This window comes from Zeus faber (assembly GCF_960531495.2).
Source record: "Zeus faber genome assembly, chromosome: 12".
In the NCBI taxonomy this organism is placed as follows: Eukaryota; Metazoa; Chordata; class Actinopteri; order Zeiformes; family Zeidae; genus Zeus; species Zeus faber.
Genome location: NC_137196.1, coordinates 10,001,472 through 10,013,971, shown reverse-complemented (window position 1 = coordinate 10,013,971; position 12,500 = coordinate 10,001,472). Strand labels below are relative to the sequence as shown.

The window sequence follows — 12,500 nt, the reverse complement described above, 5'->3', positions numbered from 1 at the left end:
GTGCACGCTTCTATACGTCCCAGAGGTGAGACTGGCAGTTAGCGTCACCCCATGAGTAGATCAGATATCTTGAATCTCCAAAACCACATTGGTTTATTTTTCCTTTCCTTAAGAAATAGAAACACTCTATCTTTCTCTCTCTTTAAGTACGTCTGAGTGTGCACAAGTGTTTGTGTGTCTGTGTATGTGTGTGTGTGTGTGTGTGAGTGTGTTAGTGTATGTATCCACGGATAGTAATGCTTTCCTGCCCATGCTAGAAGGGTTCTCAATTACAGTCCTGCTTGCAAGTGGAAACAGATGGCAGCAGATGACTGGAGACAAAGTAGCTCTGTCCTAACTTTCTCTCTCTCTCTCTCTCTCTCACTCTCTCTCTCTCTCTCTCTCGCTCCCTCTTAAGCACTAAAACATGCAAAAAAACCTGAAAAATGAAAAACCGTCGCTGTACGTACACGTGCGCCATAGATTAAAACAGTCCCTCAGTCATATTGACACTGATCATTGTTCACGTTCGCCCAGACTTTAAAACAGGGTGTACAGATTGGCTCAGGTCTAAACCACACTGCGTTGAACTGGGGCCCAGTTTCCCATTAGCGATCCTCCAACTGGGATCCTCTTTGTCAGTTGACAACAAGTCAATCCGCGACAGCGCCGTCCCCTTGTATTGCTCGCTCCGGGAAGTCCTGTGGACGTTTCTCCTCTTGGTTGCACATCCACTTGGCCTTGGACTGGAACCGCCCGGACAGTTAAGGTCGATGCTATGGTTGGAAACACAAGTGCTCCGAATCTGACCTCCTCTGTCCACCTCCCCTCGCTCTCTCCTTCCCTCCATCCCTTCATGTCTCCTCTCTGACCCACCTTTTACCCGTCTTGCTGCGAGAATTATTCCTATCGATCCTTCTTCCCGACCCTGACTTCTTCGTGCTCCTACCCTGTCTGTCCAGATCCTTCCATCGCCCTAACCACTTCACCTTTTTTCCCTTCAATCAATCTATCTATCTCTTCGCATATTATCCACATCTCCTCCCTTATCCTCTGGTTTAACTGCCTTTCTTCATACCCTCTCCTCCCCCTCTCTATTGCATCCCTTGCTTTTGGCAAGTGTATATGTATCTGTCTATTCTGCAGACCTGACGGCCTCTCTTTCTCTTCCCCGGTCTCTCTCTTTCTTTCTCTCTCTCTCTCTCTCTCTCTCTCTCTCTCTCTCTCTCTCTCTCGCCGGGTATGATTCCCCCTTCCCCTCAGTGGGAGGAGATCAGCGTGATGGACGAGAGGAACACGCCGATGAGGACCTACCAGGTGTGCAATGTGATGGAGGCCAACCAGAACAACTGGCTGCGGACGCGCCACATCAGCCGTGACGGGGCGCAGCGCGTCTACATCGAGATCAAGTTCACCCTCAGGGACTGCAACAGCCTTCCCGGCGTAGCCGGAACCTGCAAAGAGGTGTTGTTACCGTCCACACACACCTTTGTATGTTTTTTTTTTGTAAGGTGTAGCTTAAGATGGGAAAGTCGAGCGCACGATGAGTTTGCTTGCTGGATACGTTTTGGTTTCACCGTGCCGCTTCATTAAAGGCGCGTTCCGCCAGTTCCGCTTTAGTTTTGTCTTCAGCGCAACAATAAAACCGACGACTCCTCTGACATCTTTAGACCCAAACCACGATAATCAGATGGTCATTTTATGTAGACCATCTGTGCGGAAGGCCTATGGCTATCTGATCTAAATCAGCCACTGAAATGACTGAGTGACCTACTGTAAATGATGAAATATCACAGCACCAGCTGAAGTGCCGGACGAGCCAGCGAGTACCCACCGCTTCCAAGGGTGCTTGTCTGGAGCTGGCACTACGTTTTGACCTTCCTGCAGAGGAGTACTGGCAAAGAGATCAGACTTCATTCTGTGCAGCGAAAAGGCACAAAGGCCGTTCATAACTAATCCCAGTTAAAGCGTCTCTCAGAGCTCTGAACGTTTACGTTTGCCGCAGAGACGAACACCCCCTCCGTCGAGCAGCTTGGGTGCCCTGCTCTGCTTGCTGAGTTATGGGGCATCGGCAGACATTTGATCTAATTACGGAGCTAATTTGTTTTTTGGTGCTTTCCAAATTACCAACATCAAAGCCAATCAAAAACAGTATCAAAGAAGACAGCTTGTTATTTAAGTAATATTGACTCCGTGCCAAAACAACCCGAATTACTGCTTAGTTATAAAGATAAGATCAGATAAGATACGATTTTACATCTTATTGATCACCCAGGGGAATTTCACAAGAGTTGAGTGTTTGATATCCCGGTTTTCACATGCATTCAGGGTATACTCATAAATATTTCACATTTAGATAAAAACAAACGAAACATGCAGTGTGTCAACGATTGCTCAGTACATACAGTAGTTGGGATTTTTCAGAGTATATGTGAGAATGTGTTGTATAGATTGAGTGGAGAGTGGAAGGTTACCACTCGTGTATTCGGACATTTTCTTCCTTCTCTATTCCTTTCCACCGCTTTGTCTCTGTCTTTGTGCATTTGTCTAGATTACATTATGCACTAAAGCACTTTACAGACAGGGAGAGCTGAAGCAAATGGAGTTTCTCCTGTAGTGCAAGGGCCTATGAAAGGTAAACTCTGTGAAAAGAAAGTACAGAACTGTACCTTGCGAAGGTCCAAAAGCTTTGTTACGCAGGCAGTAAAGGTCGAATTCGTACCAAAATCGATACCATTGTGTAGCAGTGAGGTACAGGATACCAAATAAGTGCCCACACCAGGAGTAGAATGTGCGTACCTTAGTGGGTACTGCCCGTGTAACAAGCCATTTCTACTTAATTTTCCCAGAGTGTGGCCTTGATTTGCCGCCGAGACAAATCGACCAACGTCACATGTTCAGCTTTCTTTCTAAAGATGTTTTCACGCTGTTGAGGACTCTTGATTCTCCAGTTTGAAATTAGTGCGTGCGCGTGTGCTTCGCAGACGTTCAACATGTACTTCTATGAGTCCAACAACGCCAACCTCTGGTTCATCAAGGAAAGCCAGTACGTCAAGATTGACACCATTGCCGCGGACGAGAGCTTCACGCAGGTGCGGACATCCCAACAAACAAACCACTCGATCAATGCTTTTTTCCCTCATTCCTCCGATCCAAACGTAACAAGCGTCGACGTCCTCTCAGGTGGACGTCGGCGACCGCGTGCTGAAGCTGAACACGGAGGTGCGGGACATCAGCAACCTGAGCAAGAAGGGCTTCTACCTGGCCTTCCAGGACCTGGGCGCCTGCATCGCCCTGGTCTCGGTTCGGGTGTTCTACAAGAAGTGCCCGGTCACCGTGCTCAACCTGGCCCAGTTCCCCGACACCGTCACCGGCGGGGACTCGGCGCTGGTGGAGGTCCGTGGTGCGTGCGTCAACGCCTCTGAGGAGTTCGAGGCTCCCAAGATGTACTGCAGCGCCGACGGCGGCTGGCTGGTGCCCATCGGGAGGTGCGTGTGCAAGCCGGGCTACGAGGAGAACAAGGACGTCTGCCAACGTGAGTAAAGGGGAGGGGGGTCTGTGTGTGTGTGTGTGTGTGTGTGTGTGTGTGTGTGTGTGTGTGTGTGTGTGTGTGTGTGTGTGTGTGTGTGTGTGTGTGTGTGTGTGTGTGGGTGTGTGTGTGTGGGCCCGCGTGTGCGTGACATGCAAACAAGATGTGGTCGTGCATGAGTAATGAATGGAGCGCAATGAATTCACAATGTGCGTTGGAGTTAATAGAAACCAGCTCAGATTGGAAAACTCGTACCGGTCGACCTTCGAAAGCCCAACCAAAAGATAGCATTCTTTTGATTTCTGGGTATTAATATAGGGTGTGTGTGTGTGTGTGTGTGCTCTCACAGAGAGTTGCACACCTCAACCAGCAGGGATGGCTCTGCCAGAGAAAAGGGTAGGAGTTGCTTCGAGGCAACTCCCTTTTTTTCTGTCCGTGTATTTGTCTGAGCTGAATATCTCATTTTCCCTGTCGAGCCGGGGAGAACGGTGTGTGTGTGTGTGTGTGTGTGTGTGTGTGTGTCTTCGAGGAAGAGAGAAAAGGCGTTATTGATGTGCGCGTGCGGTGGGAGTGGAGGAGGTATGCCTGAGGAAGCAGATTGAGTTGTAAAACTCCACAGATAGTGCGCGTGCGCTAACACCTCCCTACAATCAAGCCGCTCTGGCAGGCCTCCCTCCTCTTCTCCTCGCAGATATTCGTAAGGGACGACACTCGAATTCTGCGCGCATATTGTAATTTGGGCGTTTCTTCTGGAGAGCTCGACGGGCTCCTGGGAAGCAGTTGGCGCTGTGGAGACGGATGAACAAGAACAGGCTGTACTTTTACTTTTTTGGGGGGAGTTTGTGAAATCCCACGATGACAGATCGCCGCGGCCATGTCTGGATCGTTCCTCGCGCAGCCTTCGGATGCGTCTCAATCCGGCTCGGTGGCTTTTTCTTTTTTTTTTTTTTTTTTTTTTTTTTTCTACTATTTGCGGTGGAAACGCAACTTAGAACAGGTGGCCATATTTTATTTACCGCAGTGTATTACAACTTTATTGAAAGTCTTGTATCACACAGCATAGTGGCTGACCTCCCTGACCCAGATGACTTTATCTGTCTCAAGCCTGCATCCCATCTGCCCTCTGGGAATAGAGAGAGCAAGGAAAGCGCATTTAACAAGCTCCCTTTAACTCAATAACAATGTGGGTGCGTGTGTGTGTGTGTGTGTGTCTGTGTGTGTGTGTGTGTGTGTGTGTGTGTGTGTGTGTGTGTGTGTGTGTGTGTGAGTGTGTCACTGTGTGTGCGTCTATTTGTGGTTTGTAGTGGCCATCAGAGGTAATGATGGAGTCTTATTGACAGACCGGGGTCAGAGGTCAGATGATGGATGCAAGACCCTCTGCTTGCAAGATTAGTCAGTCAGTAGAGGAGTCAATGTGTGTGTGTGTATGCGTGTGTGTGTGCATGTGTGTGTGCATGTGTGTGTGTGTGTGCGTGTGTGTGTGCGCACGTTTGTGTGTGCATGCGTGTATGTGTTTTGCAGTTTAAGCAGTGTCTACCATGTATCACATACGATATAATACAAAAACAATGTGCTGCTTTTTATTTTTGGTGCCCCGGCGGGATCGGCTTGTACGCGCGAGTCAAAATGTCTGACTCGCGCGTACATCTTGAAGTTTGTAATTTATGGTTTTATAAAAATAAAAAAAACATGCCAAAAAACAGTTATTACCGGAGCCAGACATCAAGCAAGTGATGTAGTGCTAAGGCGTTACACACTTTTCCCGCTGTTTTGTACCTGAACACCACAAGTTACATGGTGCAAATACAGGTTGTGGGGGGTGGGGGTGGTAGAGGTGCCATTCTCCAAGTCAGTGCACCATCGAAATAATTTGGAAGCTGTTATTTTAAGGTAAAAAAGTTACGAAGTGTTTTTGTTAATGTGAAAGACTTGGTAATGACGGTGCTTAGGACACGGAGAGACGCTTTAATGTGTTCCCGGGAGAACCAGGGCCGAGGCTTTTTAAAAGGTCCTCTTTAGCGTCTCCAAACAAAAGGTGTGTAGTGCCGAGGTCCCCCGTCGGGAACACACACACACACACACACACACATACACACACACCCACACACACACTCGGCTAATGCATTGTGGGGGGAGGGGGGGTCTCTCGTTCTTGTTCGCTCACACAAAGAGAGAGGTTGAGAGAGAGCGAGAGAGAGAGGGGGAGAGAGAGAGATGGAGGGATGATGCGAGGGGGAACGGTAAAATGGTAAAACGTGAAGAGGCATCATCACCATCATCACCCTCACGAGCAGATGATTGCACACTCAAGCGACGCAGTGGAGTTATCTTCTATTTTTTTCTCGGTATTTTCTCTTTGTGTCTTTTTTAACATTCCAATTCCCCTTCGTCCCTCTTCTTTTTCCTTTTCTTTTACTTTTACCCAGTATTTTAGCTGCGCGTTTTCTGCCACGTTCTCTCTCTCTCTCTCTCTCTCCCGCTCCCAGTGTGAAGTGCTAATGGAATCATTACGACCGTCTCTGCGTCGTGCAGACAAACACCAGACACCTCCAATTATGGCCTCTCTCTCTCTCTCTCTCCCTCTTTCTCTCCCCCTCTCTCTCCCTCTCGCTCTCCCTCTCTCTCTCTCTCTCTCTGCTATTTTCTAACCTGGATCTGTGTTCCTATAATGGGCTCCCTCATCCCTCCGATTCCCCCTCTCCCTCTCTTCCAAACCAGCTTCTCTCTTTCCCTCCCCTCTTCTTCCATAGTCCAGCTCTCCATATTTACCCCCCCTCCACCCCTCGCTACTCCCCCACTCCACCCCCTCACCCCCACCCCACCCTCCATTTAAACATTTATATCTTTGGCTCTTCTTCGCTCCCCTCCCTCGTCTTTCCTCCACCTGAAATTAGGCATTTATTTGAATATTTGTATTGATTTTTCTATCTCTCTTCTTTTCTCTCTCTCTCTTTAGGTTTGTATCATATTGTTTTTATTTTCAATGTCTTATCTTACTGTATCTAAATAAACTGCAATGTGGCCCTTAAGGTATACTATATACTTGAATAATATTATATACTTAAATAATATTAAATACCTAAATACCCTTGCGTGCGATCGTGTAAGCATTAGAATTAGAGTACATTTCAAAATGTCAGCGAGAGAAAAGGGGGATGAGGGAAATCGGAGCAATGGCTGACTCCACCTCGCTTCACATCTCCTCCTCCTCCTCTCTTTATTCTGTTGTTTTTTTCCCCTGCGTACCACCAGAGGCGAGGACTCCGCTGCTACCGTGGCCCCGGCTCGGCTGCTCAATCACATGAAATCACACTCATCCGCTCTGTCACCGCCGGAGTTACGCAACACACTAACACACACACACACACACACACACACACACACACACACGCATACACACACAGACACGCACACACACACACACACACACACACACACACACACACACACATACATGCCCACAGATGAGCACTCAAACACGTATATGTACAATGTTGTACACACTCGCACCCCTACACACAGATAAATCAATACACACACACACACCCCTGTCACTTCACTCCTGCCTAACACCACCCCATGTGGAGGTCTCTGTTTATATAACAATATCCAGCGCCGACACACACACACACACACACACACACACACACACACACACACACACACACACACACACACACACACACACACTTACATACAAACACACACAAACGCACACGCGATCATGTTACTGGGGAATATGGTGACTTTTTACTTTCCTACCTCCACAGCTTTTGGTCCTATGGGTACATCGTGTGAAGGACAGGTTTTGTGTGTGTGTGTGTGTGTGTGTGTGTGTGTGTGTGTGTGTGTGGGTGTGTGTGTGGGTGTGGGTGTGTGTGTGGGTGTGTGTCTGACAGCACCAATTAATGCGTCAGATGGGAGAGAGACCGGAGGAGACGGACTGGAGAGGGACAGACACTTATCACCGATGCACAAGTTGTCTCTCTCTCTCTCTCTCTCTCTCTCTCCCTCTCTCGCCCTCTCTCTCCCTCTCTCTGTCTCTCTGTCACGCCACTCTTTCTCTCTCGATCCTCCCCCACTCGCTTTGCTTCCCCCAAAGTATGAAATGATTGACATCTGAAATATCTGGATACAGGTCACTGTCAAGGTGTTTAAGGCCATTGGTTGTCTCTCTCTCTCTCTCTCTCTTTATCTATCTCTCTCTCTCTCTCTCTCTCTCTCTCTCCGTCTGTCTGTGTTCCCTATCTCATCTCTTTCTATCCCTCGTCTAGTCTATCATCTATGCTGATCGACGCCGCCAGCAACACGTGTAGTTGAGCCAGAGCCTTTTTCAAATCCCACGGAGAAAGTTCTGACAGCCTGTCGTTCTCACACCGGTTCCTCCCGAGCTCACCACGCTGTTCTCATCGCCTCTCTCAGATTGGACGACAACCAAATAGCGCATCTGAATCACGGAATAAGCATCCAAATCTGCCCCCCTTCCCTTTTTTCCAATTTATTTATTTAAAGAATTTACCTTGAATATATTCTCTCTCATGCATTGGCTTCATTCGCTGGTACATGCATACAAATGTTCAGGGTTGGACAAGGGTCATCGCATTTTCCGCTGTCGATGTTTCACGGTCCTGGCTCCGAGAAATGTTCTTTTTTGAAGATCCCTTGACATTCACATTCCCTCCCGCTGAAAGTGTTTCCTTGGATACATTATTTTTCATACAAAGGCAACGCTGTTATTATTGTAACGGGAGTTGCACAAAACTATGTGGCCACACAGAAAGGGCTCCCCGCTGAACCCAGCGAACTCCGCCGACCAGAGGAACAGATGAGAGCGATGACTACGCTGACGTTTCCCGCATTAAGGATGAAACAACGTGCGGCTTACGGGCATGAGGGGGCAGCTCCAGAGACCATGGGGCTTGACTCTCTGAGGTCCCGCGAGGACTGACTCGTGAGGACTATCCTCTGAGTACTCGAATGAGGACTGTGTCGTGAGGACTGTCTTGTGAGGACTCAGCGTTTCCGTTACCCGGTAATTCCCGGTTTTCGACGGGGGAAAATCGGTTGAAGTCCGACATAAGTAAATCTCTCCGGTCATAATGTCCATTGAAAATAATTCCCTCCGCACAATTTGAATTATTGCTAAGTGATAAAACAATGTTGAATGTTTATTTCTGCGCTGTTGCAACGGAAAGCCAATCAGTTTGGACGACCTAAAGGTAACCTTGCACCTCTGACCAATCAACATTTGTCAATATAGAAATAAGCCCTGCCTCCTCCCTCGTGGACAGATTGTGCTTGTAAACACAGTAAACATGGAGCGGAGACAGAGCTGCAGCGTTTAGAACTCTGAGGAGAAACAGAAAGATGATAACATGTGACACCAAGGACACATACATCCACAGTTTGGCGATTTTTGGGGTATTTAAGTTCTGACCCACACCAGACGGTAAATATTAATTTTGTTGTTAAATATGTCGACGGGACGTCCCGACGAAGACGGACAACACCTCAAACTTGATTGATGAATAATTAAGACCTACTTGCCATATATTTTTGGCATATTTTTTTGATTTGATCAAAATTTTACTTCAGTGAAATGTTAATTAAAGCAGCTGCACTTGTTACATATTGTTCACGAACGGAAATTATTTGATTTCAAGTCGTAATATTCATAATGTTTTTTATTTTATTTTGAATATTCAATAAAAAATCTTATACATCTACAACCCTTGATGATGTCACTCTATATATAGACTACTTATCAATTGGTTTTAAGCTCAATAAACACAGATATTATTTGACCAGAATCTCTCTCTCTCTTTGTCTGAGTTTTGTAACGGAAAGGAGGACTGTCTCATGAGTTCTGTCTCATGAGGACTCTATCATGAGGACTGCCTTATAAGGACTATCTCTTAAAAACTGTCTCATGAGGACTGTTTCGTGAGGACTGTCTCAGGATGGACTGAATCAAGAGGACTGTCTCGTGAGGACTATCTTATGAAGACGTTTTCGTAAGGACTGTCTCGTGAGGACTATCGAATTAGGATTACTTTGCAAGGACTATCTCATGTAGTCTATCGCATGAGGACTGTCTTGTGAGGACTATCTCATGAGGACTATCTCATGAGATTTGTCTCGTTAGGACTATCTCATGAGGACTATCTCATGAGGACTATCTCATGAGGATTGTCTCGTGAGGACTATCTCACGAGGCAGTAAGACCTGCAGACAATAAAAACAATAACACCAAAGACTCGAGATGTGCATAAAAGACAATATGTGAATAAAAGAGATATGCAAATATGTACCACGTGTGCAGCTGCACACCACTACGTGCACATTTGTGAACACACCTGCACACACGTGCACATGGTGCATGTGCGAATTGCATCTCATGAGATGATAGCAACCTTTGTTCAATAATAAAGGGCTTTGAGCAGAGAACAGATGTAGGAAATGAGGAATCTGCACACCTGTGTAAGACATCAAGCTTGTAAGCATGTGTGTGTGTGTGTGTGTGTGTGTGTGTGTGTGTGTGTGTGTGTGTGTGTGTGTGTGTGTGTGTGTGTGTGTGTGTGTGTGTGTGTGTGTGTGTGTGTGTGTGTGTCTTTACAGCTCTGTGGGGAACAATGGCTTCCTTTATTGCCACGCTAACACGTAGCTACATCACTACCTCATACAGTGTGCTGGTGCATATCTGCATGTGAGTGGGTGTCAGTGTGTGTGCACTCTGCACTGTGGCCAGGGAGTCAGTAAAGCCCATCTGAGCACTTTTTATGTTGATCACATACAGACCTTTGAAGGTCAAGGACACCCTTCTGCATGTACATGAGTGCACACCCACACCACACACACACACACACACACACACACACACACACACACAAGCACACAGGTTCTAGACAGGTCTACACAGGTTATAGCTAAGGGAGTTTGAGAGCATGGAGGTGCATGGTAGCATTTGTGTGTGTGTGCATGAGTGTGTGTGTGTGTGTGTGTGTGTGTGTGTGTGTGTGTGTGTGTGTGTGTTGGGAAATAGCTCGGGGGGCAGTGGGTAACAGAAGGATTTAGACAGCAGGTACAGTGTTCATTGTTCAGTGTGTGTGTGTGTGTGTGTGTGTGTATGTGTATGTGTGTGTGTATGTGTATGTGTGTGTGTGTGTGTGTGTGTGTGTGTGTGTGTGTGTGCGCGTGCGCGCACTGCTGCTGGCATTAGGGCATTAAGCTGTTGAAGTGTTATTACCTTTAGCCAGATGTTGTCAAAGGACAAGCGTACTCATAGACCAATGGCAGACCAACCCCTTGTCTTCCTCTCTTCCTTCCTGCCAGTCTGTCTGCCTGCCTGACTGCCTGCCTGTCTGTCTGCCTGTCTGTCTGTCTGTCTGCTTGGCTGTCAATCCACATTCCACTGGGAGTCCTCAAAATGGTCAAAAAAGAAGAGACTGCTCCACACTGTTGAAACGTGCAATTAAAATGCACGTATTGCATTTCAGAGAAACATTTTGGTGAAATGACCTTTATAAGGCAAACATACTTCTTCCTGACATCGTCCACTAAATGGATTTTAATTGCAAGTTTAGACAGCCCTCCTTTCTTCTCCTTCTCTCTTCACTTCTTCTCTGTCTCGCACCCTCCCTGCCTTTCTCGGTCCCGTCCCTCGTTCCCTCCTCGACGCTCAAGGCGGCGGAGGCTCTCGTGCCCATCCTTCCCGCCCAAAAGCCAGCCGCCCTCCCCTCATTGCGCTGACCCAGATTGCGTCTTCCAACATGGCCGCTCCCAGTGCGCGCGCTCTCTCTCTCTCTCTCTCTCTCTCTCTCTCTCTCTCTCTCTCTCTTTACCTCTTTCTCTTTCGTAACCTGGCAGCACCCATCAAAAGGCGGCTGCTTCGGCGACGTTATGGCCTCTCGCACAGTTGGCGCCCCCGCCCCCCCCCCCCCCCGGAGATGACATTGAGACGCTTTGAAGGAAAAAAGGCCAAGCACGTTCCACCGGGCCGGATCACGTCGTCGAGCGCTGCGAACAAACCCGAAGAGGGAGGGCGAAGGAACGATGGGGGAGGAAGAAAAAGAAAAAAAGAAAAAGCAGGTCAATGCACATTTCAACTCCTCACATCCTGATATAGCCCCAAATTCCCCCGCGGAAAGTGGGAGAGAGGGAGTGAAAGGAGGAGAGAGAAAGAGGGAGGGAGGGAGAGGTGGAGGAAAGAAGGTGGGAAGAAAATAGCCAGCAGTGGAGAGGGGGAGCTTGTGGCCTTTGGGTGAAGTTGTCATTAATTGGATGTGTTCCATATGCCACTGAGTTCCAATTAGGGATAAACACAGGCGTGCCAGCAGAGGAAAAAGGCTGCGTTGGTAGAATAATTAATAATAAGAAAGAATAATCTCTGCACTCTGAGAAATACGTTTTTATTTTGTTTATTTAGAGACCGGCAAGTCTAGTCCACAGGAAACAGAGGGACAGGAAGTCAGCCATTGACCCGTTCTCTCCGTCCCGTTCCCTTCCGTCTCAAATTTTAACCATCAGTCCCCGCCTCACCCTTCTTTGTCTCTTTCTCCCCCTCTGATTTCAAAGATGGCTTCCAGATGTACTGTCAGGACTGCCGGGCTGACGAGGTGAACGTACGTGCGTTGGCACGGGCTAGGCAGCCGCGCATTCAGTCATGGGAAGCGGGACAATTTGTTACGGCGCGCCAGTGGTCATAAGCCGCTCGTCCACAGAGGAACAGCCACTAAAGGAGGAACCACTTACTGGAGGCTTGCAGCCTCCTGAAACTGGAATCCTTCAAAGAGTTCCCGGTTGCTTCTCCCGCCAGACCCGCCCAGGAAAAAAAAAAAAGAAAAGATTATTAACGATAATTATGCAAATCGTGAGCGTTCATCCCAGTGAGGAAAAGAACAGCGAGAGGACAGATCAACAAGAAGTTCCTGTTTTTTGTTGTTCAGTACCGCAAACTCCCAACTACCATCCCAACGGTTCCCGTTTTACTAAA

The 12,500-nt window shown here is 47.7% G+C and overlaps 1 protein-coding gene across 1 annotated transcript in view; it reads left to right on the top strand.

Annotated features, from left to right (window-relative positions):
- LOC307238330 (ephrin type-A receptor 3-like) overlaps positions 1-12,500 on the top strand; it is a gene marked incomplete at both ends in the record, with an annotated part of 92,223 nt that overhangs the window by 20,341 nt on the left and 59,382 nt on the right. The window contains 3 exons of the mRNA XM_080011262.1: positions 1,243-1,443; positions 2,964-3,071; positions 3,163-3,514. Of these exons, the coding sequence (XP_079867388.1) occupies positions 1,243-1,443; positions 2,964-3,071; positions 3,163-3,514 (661 nt within the window). The remainder of the gene's footprint in view (positions 1-1,242; positions 1,444-2,963; positions 3,072-3,162; positions 3,515-12,500) is intronic.